This window comes from Pleurodeles waltl, chromosome 3_1 (genome assembly GCF_031143425.1).
Source record: "Pleurodeles waltl isolate 20211129_DDA chromosome 3_1, aPleWal1.hap1.20221129, whole genome shotgun sequence".
NCBI classification, from domain to species: domain Eukaryota; kingdom Metazoa; phylum Chordata; class Amphibia; order Caudata; family Salamandridae; genus Pleurodeles; species Pleurodeles waltl.
Window position 1 is genome coordinate 83,034,945 of NC_090440.1, and position 17,219 is coordinate 83,052,163.

The window sequence follows — 17,219 nt, forward strand, 5'->3', positions numbered from 1 at the left end:
CCACACTCAGTTTTGCTGCAGTTGTCTCTCTAAAAACAGTACAACACTTTTGTGAATGGGCATGTGCTCTGATAAAATGCATTGTGTAAAGGTCAAGATTATTGCTTTCAATCATAATCATCCCTGAGATGTGGGTCGCTGCAGCGACTGAATCAGAAGTCGACAGGCAACCAGGGTAACCTAATTACCCCAGGCAATTATGCAAACTGAAAACCTAAGAGAGTGCAGAGTATTGGCTTGCAAATATCTCATTACATTTTATTACCTAAGATGATGGTGAAATTGCTGAATGTTATTATATTTCGGCGATAATAGTAGAATTGGTGGGGAATAAAAAGAAGTCCTGCCACCCAGCATACCCATTCTTCTCCAAAAAAAAAAGTACCCCAGAATGCTCGGAAAGTATGATAACTATGTCTAAAAACCTAATTCTTACATAGTTATTTACGTGACAGAAAATTCTGGAAGTTGCTGCCAACAGCAAAAGGCTTCCCATCCTCTATTCCCACGCTTCTGATGAAAACGGTACCTCACATTTATGGCTGGGCCTATTACACTAAAATGTGAACTGGTCAGATGTGGAGCGTGTGAAGTAAATATAGCGTTGGTGAGGTCTTCATATGGGTACAGTATTAGTCTGTTACTACCTAGTGTGTTTGGCCCACCTACACACAAAGAGGTATAATTTTTCTTGAGAGACATAATAATGGAGCCTTATAGTAAGATCTGTGATTTGTGAATAGCCCCCTATTTTTATACATAATTTGTAATATGAATAAATAAAATATAAGAAATACAACCTGGGCAGCTCTATTTAAATAATACTATGATTCTGTTAGATATTATTGTGGTCTCCTTTCACTTTCAACCATTTTGGTGGGCCTGGATTTATGTGATTGGCAATGTGCAATAGTGCACCACATAATCAATGTAAAATAGTGCTTCTACAAAATCCACAGTGTTGACCACCCATTACGCAAAGTTCGGTGTGGTTTAGTGGTGTTAACCCCACAGAAGCGGTCTGCCATCCGGTCCGTCCATCAGGTGTGACTGCAATGGCAGTGGAACATTTGGCCAAGTTTCACGCCAATGCAGCACGCCCAGTTTCACAGCTCATGTTGTGTGCCAATTTGGTAATATTGTGCCAGTGTGGAATTAGAAAATTCCAACCCAAATAAAACCAGTTTTAGAGCATCTTAACCTGAATGTTTTGGGCAGGGTCAGCGAGACTTGCTTGTGTTCTATGTACTGGTAAAGGGAGGGGATTTCATGTTAGAGACTTTCCACTTCTTGTGATGTGGCACATATGCTTCTGTAAGGTGGTACAACCCCACCTGGCCATGATCTACCAATTTGCTCACTTTACTGCACGCCAGGCCAGAGATGCGGTACTTTACATTGTCCTCCAATGGCTGGGCCCTCTTGTTGGCTGGGCTGGAAAAAAGGTGCTGCCCCTTCTGTAATACTTCTGCTGTAAAATACCCCCCAGGATTGGGAAATATTAGGGGTTAAAATATCCTAGTGCAAACAACTTCAGTGTTGGGTGAGGAGTGCACATTTACACCTGTTCACAAACTTGATAGTTATTAATTTGGAGTAATGTTATGCTCAGGCAATCACCACCTGTTAAAGATGGTAATAACTTCTGTGCAAATTCAGAAGAATACACAATTTATGCTCAGGTCCTAAAAGAAGAAATACTAAAATGATGCAACTGCTATTTGCACCATTTTTGTACCTACTCTTGCTATAACTGACCAAATTGGTGTCTACATGAGGTCTTCACATGTCTACACTGACGGTATGAGTATGAATGAAAATGTTGCACAACCCTCTTGGATCCTGAATGTCAATAAATTGTTATGGATTTTGCAAATACATCTGTTGTAGAATGAGAGGTTTAGAAACTCATTAGTAACAGCATCTACTTCACCATTTTGCAGAAGTGCATCCGTTTCAACCCAGAGGCTACGGTGTGGGTCGCAAAACAGCGGATACTGTGCACGCTGACGCAAGGTTTGAAAGATGTCCTAAATTATGGCTTGTTCCAGCCAGCAAACAATGGACGCGAAGGCAAGTTTTTGGACGAGGAGCGACTTTTGAAGGAATACCCGCAACAGATGAGCAAAGGTGTCCCCTGCTTGGAGGTAGGTCTATAATGATGTGGCTGGGTTCTGATGATGTGCTTTTTACCACATCATATATTGTGGGGATCCAACCCACAACAGATTGTTACATTTTAGCTACAAAGGTGCTCATAATATCTACATAAAAATTGGCAGAATTAGACTGTGATCATTACTGGACCTGAATTGATGTCTGCTTCAGGAGACAAAAAGGCACATCTGTTCCTCCATCTGTAAGAACAAAGCACCTTGGGACTTCTTTCCAAGAATGACATACATTGCTCCAGGCGGATACCGTGAGCTCAGCCTCAGACGTTAAAACAGGGAGTATCTGGCGAAATGTGGACAGAGATCACAAAATATTGTGTTTCAGTGTGATCTTTTTCTGACATTGTCTATAAGGTCTGCCGATGTGCAGTTGTAATTTGCAATAGATCAGTCAAACATGCCTGGTTCTGTACTGTTCCGTGCCCTCATGGTCTGAATCTTGCAGCCTGCGACCCCTGGAGACTTTCCTGGCCTCTGAAGCTTGGTTGAGAGGTCTCAGTAGGAAGTGAGCCAATGGCAAAACAGTATAGTTTGGCTTCGCCTGAGCAAGTCCCAGACAGTAAATGGAGTGGATGAGTGTAAGACGGTGCGCGAGACACAGTGCAGAGTGACGGGGGGGGGGGGGGGGGAGCACGCGCCTCTCCATTCTGAGGCTCATTAGCTTTCTCTGCGATAATACCTCCTGGACAAGTAAACAAACAGCTCTGTATTGTCATATAGAAACTCTCCCTGATGTGCTTATTTAAATGTGTTGCCTCTTTGGCCGCCAAGAGAGAACGTTTACTCTGGCACTGAAAGGGCCTGTGTTCACCAGAAGGAATTATTTTTAGGATGTGCGCCGAGCCTTCTGTTACCTTCTGTTCCTGCAAAGAAAAGCCACTATATGGGCGTACTAGTTTGATTTTGAAGAAAACAATGAATTTGCCTTTTGTACATATTGTATATACTGTGTTTTTAGACAAGCAAAACCATTGTTTACATAAGAGATTTGGCGTAAAGGCCAGAGCTGCCGACTTTGGAACTGGGGGACCAGGTTGGAGTCTCTGCGTCCTCTCAGCATCCTGTGATTCTGGGCAAATCACTTAATTTTCCTGTGCCTACCAAAAATGAATGTCTCCTTGTGTAATCTAATGTGTGCTCTTAGTAATTGTTCACATATAAACTGCAAAAAAATACTGTAGCATACTGTGCACTGAGAGACTGCTTAGTTAAGGAGAATGGCAGCCCATGCATTGAATGCATTATATACATTATGCCCCTTGCGTTTGGGAGAGTGGTGTGGAGTGTGTCAAGGCGATTAGATGGGCATTGTAAGCCAGTTTCATACTGAAGCCCATGAACAGTGCATTTTTAGGGTGGTTGTTGGAAATGGCCCGTTTTGCAGGGTTATCCCAAAAGTTTTTGCCTCTAACCTCCTATTTTTGACTGTGCTGCATTTCGTTTTTGCTAGTTTTAGGACTCTACGCACTTTACCACTGCTGACCAGAGCTAAAGTGCAAGTGCTCTCTGTCTAAATGGTATTAGTCATTGGTTTATCCATGATTGGCATGTTTGATTTACTAGTAAGTCCCTAGTACAAGTGCACAGTGCGTGCCCAGGGCCTGTAAATCAAATCGTACTATGAGCCTTCAGCACTGATTGTGCCACCCACGAGTAGCCCTGTAAACTTGTCTCAGACCTGCCACTGCAGTGTCTGTATGTGCAATTTTTGCTGCCAGTTCAACCTGGCAAGTGCACCCACTTGCCAGGCCCAAACATTTCCTTTTACTACATGTAAGTCACCCGTTGGTAGGTCCAAGGCAGCCACATAGGCAGGGTGCAGTGTATTTAAAAGGCAGGAAATGTACTGTGTGTTTTAACGTGCTGATAGTGAAATACTGCTAAGTTCAGTTTTCACTATTGCAAGGCCTATCTCTCTCGTAGCTTAACATGGGGATTGCCTTGAAATGTCTTTCAAGTGTAATTTTCTATTGGAAGTAGATAGAGATATGGAGTTTGGGGTTTCAGAACTCACAATTTAAAGATACATCTTTTGGTGAAGTTGATTAGTAAACTGTAAGTTTGAAAATGCCACATTTAGAAGGTGGGCATTTTCTTGCTTAACCATTCTGCGCCTCTGCCTGTCTGTAGAATACAGATCTGGGTCAGGATAACATTTGGGCTGGTTGTGTATTCACTCTAGACAGTCACACAAAGGGAGATGAGGTGTGCCCTGCATATCCTGATGGGTCTTCCTGGGCTGCTTTGGTGGGAGGAGCTAACACTTGCACCTGAATAGGACTGTGCCTGTCCTTACACAAAGCAGTCTCCAACCCCCTGGAGTGTGTCTGGGGCCAGGGCAGGAAAGGCAGGGTCTTGTGCACTACAAAGACTTTCCTTTGACGTTTGCCTACTTCAAAGGCAGAAATTAGTATGTGTATTGGACCTCTGAGACCACAATTTTAAAACACTGCTGGAATGAGGATATTCTGCTAGGAAGAAGAGCTTGATGCCGTAGGAGGGACGCCCACTCTGCCTGTTGCTTTGTTGCACTGGCCTGCTGCTTGCTGCTTCTGTCATTTGAGTGAAAGGACTGGACTTTGCTTTCTACACCCTACTTCCAAAGGTTCTCCAAGGCCTTGGACTGAGCTTGCCTCCTGTTAGAAGTCTCAGGGACATCAAACTTCATTTTCCAGCACCTGGGCTCTCTTGCTGAGAGTTCTGACTCACCAAGTGGTGCAAAATCAAGTTCTTGGGCCCTTGGGAGTGAGTTTTGGTATAACCAAGAAGAAACCAAGTACATTGGGTCCGGAGTGACTTCGGAACCAGAGGTGCTGTCCGACTCAGCACCGCTACCTGCGCTGGAGCCATGGTGCCCGCTCAGTGGAATGACCGCGACCCACACCGCAGGCCCAATGCCGCTGCAGTGCCTCAGAAGTCCTGCTACAACGTGAGTCCTGAGTGCCGTGTCCCCGATGTCTGGGACACCCGACTCCACCGCAGCACCTGTGGCCCCGTGGTGTGATCGCGACATGGCAAAGTTGACACCTTGCGTCTTGACCTGCTAGATTCATCAACCCCGCCTTGTCATAAGGAACCAACGTCTTGCCACCAATACCAAATCAACCAATACCAAATCACCTTCCCTGCAACCGTAAGGAACCAACGCCTCACTTCCCCTGCCTAGCAGTCAGGAACCAATGCCTCATCTCCCTGGTTGCAATAAGGAACCACCGCCATACCGGCTCCAGCGACGCCTCACCTCCCCGACTCCGTGCAATATCTTTGTTTCCTCATCATTTTTAAACGTACTGTGCCTGGGGTCCGTGCGACTCAACGACTGGCCTACACTCCCTTGTGAGTGGTGTTGGACTATGGGGAAGGACTCCAACAATTACGTCATGATAGCACCAGTTGGCGCTATTGTGTTTCTAAGCGCTTTACTGAGATTTCATCTATAAAAATTCATATCGTTGCTTATTCGTGTTTGATTTTTGTCATGTTGGACTTGTTTTATTCAGATAAATATTGGTTATTTTTCTGAGCTGATGTGGAGTCATTTTGCCTCTGAGACAAGGCTGACTGCTTGTGCCAAGCTACCAAGGGGGCGAGCAGGGCTTATCTTAGCTGTGTGGCTCCCTTACCCTTACTAGAGTGAAGGTCCCTACTTAGACAGGGTGCAAACCACTGCCAACTGGAGACCCCATTTCTAACAGTGGTCTTCAATGGTAGGATTGAAGCAGGAGTGCAAAGGTCGACTGAGAGTGTTTTCTCATGGAGAGACTCCAATATCCTCAACAGCCATGATGGTGGGAAGCTGCTTGTGAAGTGACAATGCACATGGTATATGTAGGGCCCAAAGTTCCTTATGTTATGTCCTTGTTACAACCTGCTCCTCATTTTAACTTTCGGGCAGGCACAGTACATCTTCTTGTACAGGGTATCCATGTCACAAGTCTCCTGACAAGTGCTGAAAATGATTTGGACATGTTGCCAATCAACAGAGTGCTAGACTCTTTTTGGTAAAGAAGAACTACTTATAATCGCACTCATTTCAACATGGTTGGTTACCACCTAGATGACCAGGCCGTGACATGTCTTAAAGTAGTTGAGTGTATGTTTATAGCATGAACTCCAGATGGGGAAACTGTGAACTCCTTCTTCCTGATAACCCCACGTAGCATGTCATGGCTGACTCACTATGCTTGCCCTGATTTTATGTTGGGTGTACATGAAACTGCATGTCAATGTGTGAAGTGGAGTCCTCCATAAAGGCATGTAGCCCTTGAGGTTGTGCAGTGCCCATCAGGGTTTAGTGGAAGTCAGGACTGTTGTCCCTTCTTGTATGTATCCATCAGTGGCTGCATAACTTCTCTCCATGTGTTGTGTACAGATCACTGGCTTCAATCATCGTCTTGGAGGAAGAAAAGCAGAGATCCTAAGTTGTTCACTGGGCTTAGTTCCAGCAGGTCAGCCTGTGAAGTGACCAGAGCAATACTTATACAAATGATTGACTAAAAGGCCCATGTCAAAGCTGGACATCTTCTAGAAAAGAAATTAGCTGCCTGTTATCTCATCCTGTGTTTTATGTTGCTGGAGACGAATAAACCAAGTGAGAGTAGCAGTTTCACCTGAAACTGGCTGCCACAGAGATGTGGTGCTCGAAAAGGAAATAGATCTCCGGCTGATTGGTTCACACGGAAAGTAGGTTCTAACTTTTAATTTGACTGGACAGCTGGAATTGTGCCATCTTCCATAAGCTGCATGGTAAAACGCATTGAGTGTTCGCCTTGTCTTCCAAGGAACATTGCATGTCTGTCCACAGGAAGCTAAAGAAAGAGGCAGAGGTTACCGATGACTTCCTTTTTAGAGGTAGAAATCTAGCACTGGTCTGGAGAAGAAACTTTGCTTCTGCTCTGAAGAAATCCAGGAATTAGTCTACCCTGTATGAAAAGGACCAGCCCTGATCAGCTGAAGCCTGGGTTTAGCGGTGAGAACATTGCCATGAGTAGATCAGGAAAGCCCAAGCTCTTGTGATCGGGAGAATGCACTTGCTGCCCATCCAAATTTCTACCTTCTCGTGAGTGTCAACCAAAGTCTGCACGCGTCTGTGTCAGTGGGCCTGCCCCATATGTTACTGTGCATAAACTCACTGTGCAGCACTGGTGATCAAGAGAGGTGTGTATGCCTGCACCCTGCTGGGCCATGCACTTGCACTCCAGATAGCACTGATTGTCTGTGTCCCTGTGCACCTGCCCCCTGAATTCCACTCTACATGCAGCACTTACGACTAGCGATGGGCATAACTCGTGTAATTTGCTGTTGCGTAATTACATGAAATTATGCAATATTACAGCAAAATTATATTAGGAGTGTAACCCAGCATTTAGTGTTCACATCCAGAATGGACCTAAGAATGTTTGTTGAGCTAAAGAAACAGAGCTAGATGCAACAGAGCACGAACAGCTGCAGCCAGCAACCGCTCGCGGCCGCTATGTTCGCTTTTACTGTGCTCCTGCGGTAAGATATTGTGCCAAATTACTCATATTTACATGAATGGGTGTAATCACATAATTTCACATCAGAAGATTAAGGCAAAATTAACGAAATTACTCTGATTGCTCCAGCGTAATAAAAATTTCACCCAAGCTTACTTATGACCATGTGAGGCCTGTGTACCTGCAACCGGGATCACTGCGGTTCTCTTTCTTCAATCTAAACTGATGCCTGTTTGACGCCCGAGTGGTGCACCACATGCAGTCCAGCATCACATTGCCTCCTGTTGACTGACCGCTCATGTGCCTCAGTCTGAGTGTCACTGCCCACCATTGCTGCTCACGGACTCCTGCTACACCCTGGGACTGTCATTGCCCACCATTGCTGCTCACGGACTCCTCCTACACCCTGGGACTGTCACTGCCCACCATTGCTGCTCATGGACTCCTGCTACACCCTGGGACTGTCATTGCCCACCATTGCTGCCCACGGACTCCTGCTACACCCTGGGACTGTCATTGCCCACCATTGCTGCCCACGAACTCCTGCTACACCCTGGGACTGTCATTGCCCACCATTGCTTCTCACAGACTCCTGCTACACCCTGGGACTGTCATTGCCCACCATTGCTGCCCACGGACTCCTGCTACACCCTGGGACTGTCATTGCCCACCATTGCTGCCCACTGACTCCTGCTACACCCTGGGACTGTCATTGTCCACCATTGCTGCCCACGAACTCCTGCTACACCCTGGGACTGTCATTGCCCACCATTGCTTCTCACGGACTCCTGCTACACCCTGGGACTGTCATTGCCCACCATTGCTGCCCACGGACTCCTGTTACACCCTGGGACTCCTGCTACACCCTGGCACTGTCATTGCCCACCATTGCTGCTCACGGACTTCCGCTACACCCTGGGACTGTCATTGCACACCATTGCTGCTCATGGACTCCTGCTACACCCTTGGACTGTCATTGCCCACCATTGCTGCCCACGGACTCATGCTACACCCTGGGACTGTCATTGCCCACCATTGCTGCCCACGAACTCCTGCTACACCCTGGGACTGTCATTGCAGAGCATTGCTTCTCACGGACTCCTGCTACACCCTGGGACTGTCATTGCCCACCATTGCTGCCCACGGACTCCTGTTACACCCTGGGACTCCTGCTACACCCTGGCACTGTCATTGCCCACCATTGCTGCTCACGGACTCCTGCTACACCATGGGAATGTCATTGCACACCATTGCTAATCACAGACTCCTGCTACACCCTGGGACTATCATTGCCCAACATTGCTCCCCAAGGACTTCTGCTACACCCTGGGACTGTCATTGCCCACCATTGCTGCACACGGACTCCTGCTACACCCTGGGACTGTCATTGCCCAACATTGCTGCCCACGGACTTCTGCTACACCCTGGGACTGTCATTGCCCACCATTGCTGCCCATAGCCTCTGCTACACCCTGGCACTGTCATTCCTTCCCCCTCCATGTGACAGTTCCAGAGTGAGTGATCACTGCTGCCTAGGGTGAGTAGAATAACCAGGTCTTTACAAATGACCCCTCTATTGTACTCCTATACTACATGATATGAGTGTATATTATGGGATAAAAGCAGGTACTGAGCTATGATTTATGAATGCTTATAAAAAAGACATTTGTGATGGATATAAAAGGAGATCAGCCGTTCTAATGATACCTCTGATAACTGTGACTGAATAATAGACAGAGAAATAACCGAGTAATAAAGATACTTGCCTCAGATAAATTGTTCATGCAAAAGAAGGTACTAAACTTAATGAGGATATTTCCTTATGAGTGATTAAAGTCATGTCACTATTTTGCAAAGAACAGGGCTGCTTGGACATTACATCTCTTGCCTGTGCTGCCTGAACCACTCATTCTGCCTCACATCCTCGAAGAGTAAGCCTTTCTTTTCCACTTCTCTGTCCTCTGAAATTGAAAGCTTAAAGAAGAGGCATGTATGTGGCAATTCGTTGAGCTTGCAGAAGCGATTAGTTACTGAGGGCAGCTCCAGAGCATGCAACAGTTATTGCCCAACTGCCCCTGAGGCCCTGAAGTAGTGTCTTGGCAATGGTGGTAGACAGACAAGCAAAATCTAGCCTTTACTGTCTCTCTTCTTCTCCTCTGGGGTCAGTGGTGTGGAAAGGGGGGGACTATCCCTTATAGAAGCAAGGTAAATGGGGCCAGTGGTGTGGCAAGGGGGGACACTAGCCCTTCTAGAAGCAAGGTAAATGGGGCTAGTGGTGTGGCGGGGGGGCACTAGCTGTTATAGAAGCAAGGTAAATGAGTCTATTGCCCCCATTCAGTATTAGGTTATCCGCTGTGGTGCTACATGGGCCCCTTGCAGGTCTGGGTGCCAGTGCTACTGCACCTACAGCAGTAATGATAGTTACGGCATTGCTCCCTCTTCTTTGTCTCTACATCTCATCCCTTCCTCTTCTGATCCACTTCCACATTCTCCCTTGCTCCTCCCATCCCCATCTCTAACTTATCCTACCTACTTACTTACTTTCTAAATGTTTCTTCTGTCCTCCTTGCTCCCCTTTATCCTCTGCTCTCCTTTCCTCCTTTTTTAGGGTCGAGTGTGCAAGCGCTCTGGCCCCTGTTATAATCTGTCTGTGGGCTTTTAACCACACCCACCTCACGGCCATCAGTTTGGTTGGTTTGTGGGCTTGCCTTTTAAATTTCACTTGACTTCATTAGTGAAAGGCATGCACATGTCATGCCTTTTCCGGTGTTTAGCCTTCCGCGAGAGCACAGGTAAACTACTGAAAACATACAAGGTTCCATGTTTTCAGCATGGTTTCTGGACTACTTTTTCTTTTTATTTCCTATGCAGCGCGATCTCGCTGGGCAGTAGTCGAGCGCTTTGCATGACATTTCCCTGTTAAGTGGATAATTGCACTTTTGCCGGTTATATGGATAATTGCACTTTTGCCAATATGTTTGACTGCGAGCAAACTTCTGTTTCCTTTTGTGTGTTTCCTTCACACTCATGTCAGATGTCGGCTCGCTTATATGCTCGCTTTTAGGTTTTACTTTTCATTTCCAGTTTATGTGGCGCTAATAGCTTTAACTCGAACAAATGTGAGACCCATTGCATTGCAAATGCCTGTTCTCCTTGCCTCTTTTTTATCCTCTCACCTCTCATTTCTATCTAAGCCCTTCACTTCTCTACACTACCTTCCTTCAGTCTTGCAATCCTCCAGAATCCAGATTTCTTTTGTAATTTTTTCTTTCACAGCTACCTCATGTCTGCCATTCTGTATCTTTCCCTACCCTTGTCTCCTTTCCCATTCCTCCTATTCTGCAATTACTCCCTTTTTCATCCCTATCTACTTTCTCTCACTATCTCCTTTCTCTCTCACTCTCATTCATACCTTTCTAATTTTTCTCTCTTTTTCTTCTCCCTCTACTCTCTTCTCCATTTTATTCTTTGTTTCTCCTCCCTTTCTTCTTCCTCTTCAATTTCTCTTACATGGATTGTCCTTTTTTTTAACTCTGTGTTCTCCATTTCTGCACAGCGCTTAATCTGAGCTGGTGGTTGTGGTGGGTGCCACCAGTACTCAGTTTGGGGGCCAGGCGCTTATTTTAATTTATCAGGCTTCTTCCAAGAGCACAAGAGGGAAAATACAGAAACAGGAAAGGAAGAGGAGGAGAAAGACAGAAAAAACATCACCTTGGGAGTAAGCAGGAGCCAGTAAGAGTGAGGTAAAGGGACAGGGAGGGTCTGGCAGCGGCTTAAAGAGGCCTGAGGTGGATTCAAGACTATGCATCCTTGGCATTCGGAGTGCTGACATTTAATACCACTGGCGAGGCTTCTGAGCAGCTCTTTGTGCACCAGCACTCATTATTTTACAAATTTTCGGAATCATCCTTGAGATGTGTTTGATTTCTTAATTGTTCTTCATATTTGTATTTGAGTCATCAAGGAGTATGTACTGTTGGTTACTAGTTGGGATCTGGTTGTACTTGAGGCTAGTAAGTCCTTGCTGCAGAGAGTAAGGGGAAGAACTTGATGGAGTGCAAATTATTTTCTCTGCATTTAAGTTGGCTGTAGTGAGTGTTTGGTGTTTAGTGATAGTCACTAGTCCATTCTAGATGTGTCCTCGTGTCTCATTTTGCTGGTAGGACTTTTAGAAGGAGTTGTAGGTTGATGTTGGTGGTCTCAGTGATGTAGTTGTGGTTAGGTCATTGAAAGTTTGTGTAATTTTAGTACTGGTTGAATTGCTAAAGGGGGGTGAAATCTCTTGTTACTGTATGAATTAATGCTATGCTGATGAGGTAAACTATTTATTTGTTTAATTCTATCTTGGCTCAAGAGTCCCATTAATCAAGTGAAAGGTGACTGGGGCATGAAGACTGGTAAATTTATAGTGATGAGGTACACTGTTTTGAGGGTTTCAGAGTCTTGAAACTTAAATATCAGGTCATGTGCATGACTTTGAGGCCTCATTCTATCTTCTGCATTGTATTCTGTTCCTTGGAGGGACATGCATGTTGAGGATGTGCAGGTGAGCCACGTCTCTATGAGGAAGAGGGCATATAGACTTTGTGGTGATGAGGTCTGTGATGTCAGGAGCATGGACTACTGGACATTGTCCACTTAGAAACATGAAATTGATATCAGGTCTGTGGGTAGATTTTGATTGATGGTCAGTGTTATGCAAATGAGATCGGCAGGGGTAGTGCACATATGCTGAGGTCAGGTGTGAATTATTTGCGTATGTTTCTGTATGCAAGAGATGATTGTGCAGTACGTTTTTGGGATCAAGTACATCAGGGATATCCATCAAGAAGCAGTACCATGGTAACAAGACTAAAAAGATCCATCCTGGCCTTCTACTCCCCTTGTGAGTGAGGTAAGCTACCCTATCCTTGGACTGCCGGCTGTTATGGAGCCGGTACTCTTCTTCCGTTTCTTAGAATACTTCCTGCCAAGGATGTGCACAGGGCAAGTTTTTCTAAACAGGAAATCTTTGTTTTGCTTTTTTGTTCAGAACTATGTTTTCCAGTGCAATAACATGTTCTCCACCTTCTGCACCGCTAATACCAGGACAGGTTGGATGCAACATAGATGCCTGAATAGAACACTTCTATATTTATAGGGAGTGGTCAGGTTAAGGTTGTTTTTAAATACTAAAGACAATACTAACGTTTGCATACCCATTGGTTCTCCTCTGGTACTCACATGTGGCATAGGAATCAACTAGGATGTCCATGGACATGTATTTCACAGACATGCCCAGTTCTTTGCCTCTGTTGATGGGTGTAAAGCAGTGGTTCCCAACCTTTCGACCTCTGTGGACCCCCACTTCATCATTACTGGAACCCGGGAAACCCCACTGAATCATTATTGACCCCCCAAAGAGCCATTACTGAAATCTGGGGACCTAATCTGTTAATAATATTTAATTTTCTAAGCGGCCCACCTGAGGAGGCTTCGCGGACCCCCAGTGGTCCCCGACCACATGTTGGGAGCAAATGGTGTAAAGTACATAGGTGCAGATTGAATGTTTTTCCAGGCAGATGTAGGAGCACCCTTACAAGTTTGCTCCGTAAGCAAAGAACTCAAAAGTAAGTAACTCCTTACGGCATTAACAGTAAGTAAAAGAAGCATTTTCCTTACGGAGCATTTGCAGTGCCCGTGCCTTTAAGAATGTTATATTACTCCTTCCCCGAGCTCCCCCACCCAAGTCTGTTGTAGCCCATTAATGTTTCTGAAGGAGGCCAGTCAGAAATCTCTAGCGTTTTGAAACTGTACATTTTAAAAATGCAGCATGGTTTTAAACGGCATATTTAATGACGCAGAAGCTTGTTACGATAAAATGGGCATGAAATATTGACGACCCAGCCTGAACGTTGTGCCATGTGGCACTGTCTCCAGGAAAGAGAGGCGGCTGCTGTCAACAAATCTGTCGGGTGCTTCGGGTTCCTGGAAAAATAATGCACTTTTAATTTGTTTTGCAGTTTCGGTACAAGAACAGGGTCTACAAACAGTCCAGTCTTGATGAAAAGCAGATGGCCAAAATCCATACTAAGGTAGGACCAATATGATCGAATAAAAATGGGAAGATTATTTTTTGTTAAGTGCGTTTTCCTTTCCTAGGCCTTGCAACGACGAAGGGCCCGCTGTGCATCTCTTCACTGAGTGCCACTCACAGGGGTCGATTCACTATAGCCCCGGATGCAGCGCAAGTGACATCACAAACCATTTGCCACCGACGGAAAATACAAGGTTGATCCGTTGTCCCTTATTTGGCGCTTCAAAAATCTCCTTTCTAGGGTCTCACTTGCGAGTGCCTGCGCTAGCGCATGCGTCTCACTTGCGAGACGCTATTGTGTTCAGTAAAGGGCTTTGAGCCCGCCTGTCGCTCACTGTTAGACTTTTCATCCTTGGCGTGGTCTCCTTAACTTTTTGCCTCTGTTCCCCAGGTTGTTGATGTGTGCTGGACTCTGATTTTACTGTTTTTGTTACTCTGGGCACTTTACCACTGCTAACCAGTGCGAAAGTGCAAGTGCTCCTGTTTAAAATGTGTACGTAATTGGTTCTCCATGATTGGCATATTTGTTTTACTGTTAAGTCCCTAGTAAAGTGCACTAGAGGTGCCCAGGGCCTGTAAATCAAATGTTACTAGTGGGCCTGCAGCACTGGTTGTGCCACCCACACAAGTAACCCTGTAATCATGTCTCAGACCTGCCGCTGCAGTGTCTGTGTGTGTATTTTTACGCTGTAAATTCGACTTGGCAAGTGTACCCACTTGCCAGGCCTAAACCTTCCCTTTTCTTACATGTAAGGCACCCCTAAGGTAGGCCCTAGGTAGCCCCAAGGGCAGGGTGCAGTGTATGGATAAGGTAGAACATATAGTAATGTGGTTTATATGTCCTGACAGTGAAATACTGGCAACTTCGTTTTTCACTGTTGCAAGGCCTGTCTCTCTCATAGGATAATATGGGGGCTACCTTTAAATATGATTAAAGCGTAGATTCCCCTAGAGAGTAGATGGACATGTGGAGTTTGGGGTCCCTGAACTCACAATTTAAAAATACATCTTTTAGTAAAGTTGATTTTGAGATTGTGCGTTTGAAAATGCCACTTTTAGAAAGTAAGCATTTTCTTGCTTAAACCATTCTGTGACTCTGCCTTGTTTGTGGATTCCCTGTCTGGGTCAGTTTGACAGTTGGGTTGTTTTTCACCTCGCACTAGACAGTGACACAAAGGGGGCTAGGTTGTGTAACCTGCATTTCCTGATTAGCCATCTCTGCTAGGAGGGAGGGGTGGAGTGGTCACTCTCATCTGAAAGGACTGTGCCTGCCTCTGACAATGCAGACTCCAACCCCCTGGTGTGTGTCCGAAGCCTTGCCTGGGCAAGGCAGGATTTCACAAGTAGGTGTGAGTCCCCTTTGAAGAAAGGTGACTTCAAAGACTAAAATGGGTATCAGAAGGGCACCCAAATCTACAGACTTTAGGAAAACACTTCTGGAACCAAGATGAACCTCTGCCTGGAGAAGAGCTGAGAGCTGAGGAAGAAGTGCTGCCCTGCCTGTGACTGTGCTTTGTGGAGCTTTCCTGCAGTGCTGCTTCTGCCAGAGTAAGAGGGCAAGGACTGGACTTTGTGTGCCTTCCATCTTGTGAAGAAATCTCCAAGGGCTTGAGTTAGAGCTTGCCTCCTGTTGTTTGAAGTCTCATGGACAGCAAAGACTTATCTCTGCCAGTACCTGGAGTCTCTGGAGAGACTCCTGCTCTGACAAGTGGTGCCCTATCCAGTCCCTGGGCCCTTGAAAGGAAAGCTGGTGGAAATCCAAGGAAACCGACTCCGGACTACTCTGGACCGACGCCGCTGCTGAATCCGGTAACGCTGCCTGCACCCGACGCCGTGACCCTCGCTGAACGCGACGCTCTCCGCAGGCCCGACGCTGCTGCAGCCCCACTGAAGTCCGCGACTCCGTGAAAGTCGCCGCACCACGTTGTGACCGACACCGCTCGAAATGCGTGGATTCACCGTTTCACACAGACGCCGCGATTCCCGACTTCGCGCATCGGCTTGTTTTCACTCTTCACCAAAGGTACTGTACTTGGGGGTCTACACGACTCCGTGTCCGGCGCCGCTGGTGTCGGCTTGTTGGGAACGACTCTGACACGACGCCGCGTTAACATCTCATCGAAGCATTTTTGTTTCTAAGCGCTATTTTTGAGTTTAATCTTTAAAAATTCATAACTTGACTGGTGTATGTTGGATTTTTGTCGTTTTGGTCTTGTTTTGTTTAGATAAATATTTCCTATTCTTCTAAACTGGTGTTGTGTCATTTTGTAGTGTTTTCATTAAGTTACTGTGTGTGTTGGTACAAATACTTTGCACCTAGCACTCTGAAGTTAAGCCTACTGCTCTGCCAAGCTACCAAGGGGGTAAGCAGGGGTTAGCTGAGGGTGATTCTCTTTTACCCTGACTAGAGTGAGGGTCCTTGCTTGAATAGGGGGGTAACCTGACTGTCAACCAAAGACCCCATTTCTAACACTCACCATTTGTTGGTTTGCGTGGCACTCTTCTTTACAGCCTCGTAATTCGTCAGGTCACGCCTGGCATCACTTCCATTTCTCTGTGTGGAGCAGGGATCAGGCATTAATTGTTTCAACTTAATTAGTGCCCGCACGCTGCTCCCGACGTGATCAAGGTACTATTTGTTCTTTTTAACTTCTAGTGCCACGCAAACAGAAAACCTGTGACTGGCAAAAATGTGCCCCTGAGGACAAACAAAATTGCAAATTTTTATTTGTTAAAGCTAACTTTATTTTATTTTGCCAAGTGGTATTTTCTCACTTTACATTCATGTTTTCTTTTGTTTTTGCTTGTGGGCGCTGTTGTCAAAAGATGACAATTAACTTGTCTTGTCCTAAGTATGCAAGACCTATTGCATTGGAAATGCTTGTTTCATCTAGTGGTAGTAGTTATGTCCAGGAGAGTTAAGTACACGAGGTAAACCAAGTGGTGACAGATAATGTTTGAAAGGGGTGGTGATAATTACCCATTCCAAAGAGAACTGAGCGAGCCCAGTGACTGTGCCTAACTTCCTCCAGAGAGAATACGGGGCTCCTGACACTGATGGAAAATTGGCAAACAGTATGATTTGCAATATGAATTCTGCATACATTTGGAGAAAAAACAGTCCATCGGATGTAAAAGAGTTCTTATGAAATAATCCAATAATTGTATGGTGTATCAAGCAGCAAGGAAAAGAAGGGTGCAAGTTTCAGCTCAATATCCCTAGAAAATGGCAACAAATCGTTAGGTGACTCCGAAATAACAATTTCATGTGACCTATCATTTTTCGTAGCATCTTTTTTTACTTGTGCATTTCACTTACTTTCATGTTTAATGCCTACCTTTCCACAACAACTCCCAGTTGTTGGAAGGTGGAATATTACTAGAGATAAGTACACATCTACCACTTCCAGTAAGGACACCAATTCCAATGTTAGGTCCAGTCAAGTTCTCAAAACATTAGCCCCTGGCACAACACCTGGTAGCTTGGCAATG

At 45.6% G+C, this 17,219-nt stretch overlaps 1 protein-coding gene across 1 annotated transcript in view; it reads left to right on the forward strand.

Moving 5' to 3' along the window:
• SHANK2 (SH3 and multiple ankyrin repeat domains 2) overlaps positions 1-17,219 on the forward strand; it is a 2,270,638-nt gene that overhangs the window by 772,580 nt on the left and 1,480,839 nt on the right. Inside the window, exons 5-6 of the mRNA XM_069221873.1 lie at positions 1,944-2,147; positions 13,654-13,725. Of these exons, the coding sequence (XP_069077974.1) occupies positions 1,944-2,147; positions 13,654-13,725 (276 nt within the window). The remainder of the gene's footprint in view (positions 1-1,943; positions 2,148-13,653; positions 13,726-17,219) is intronic.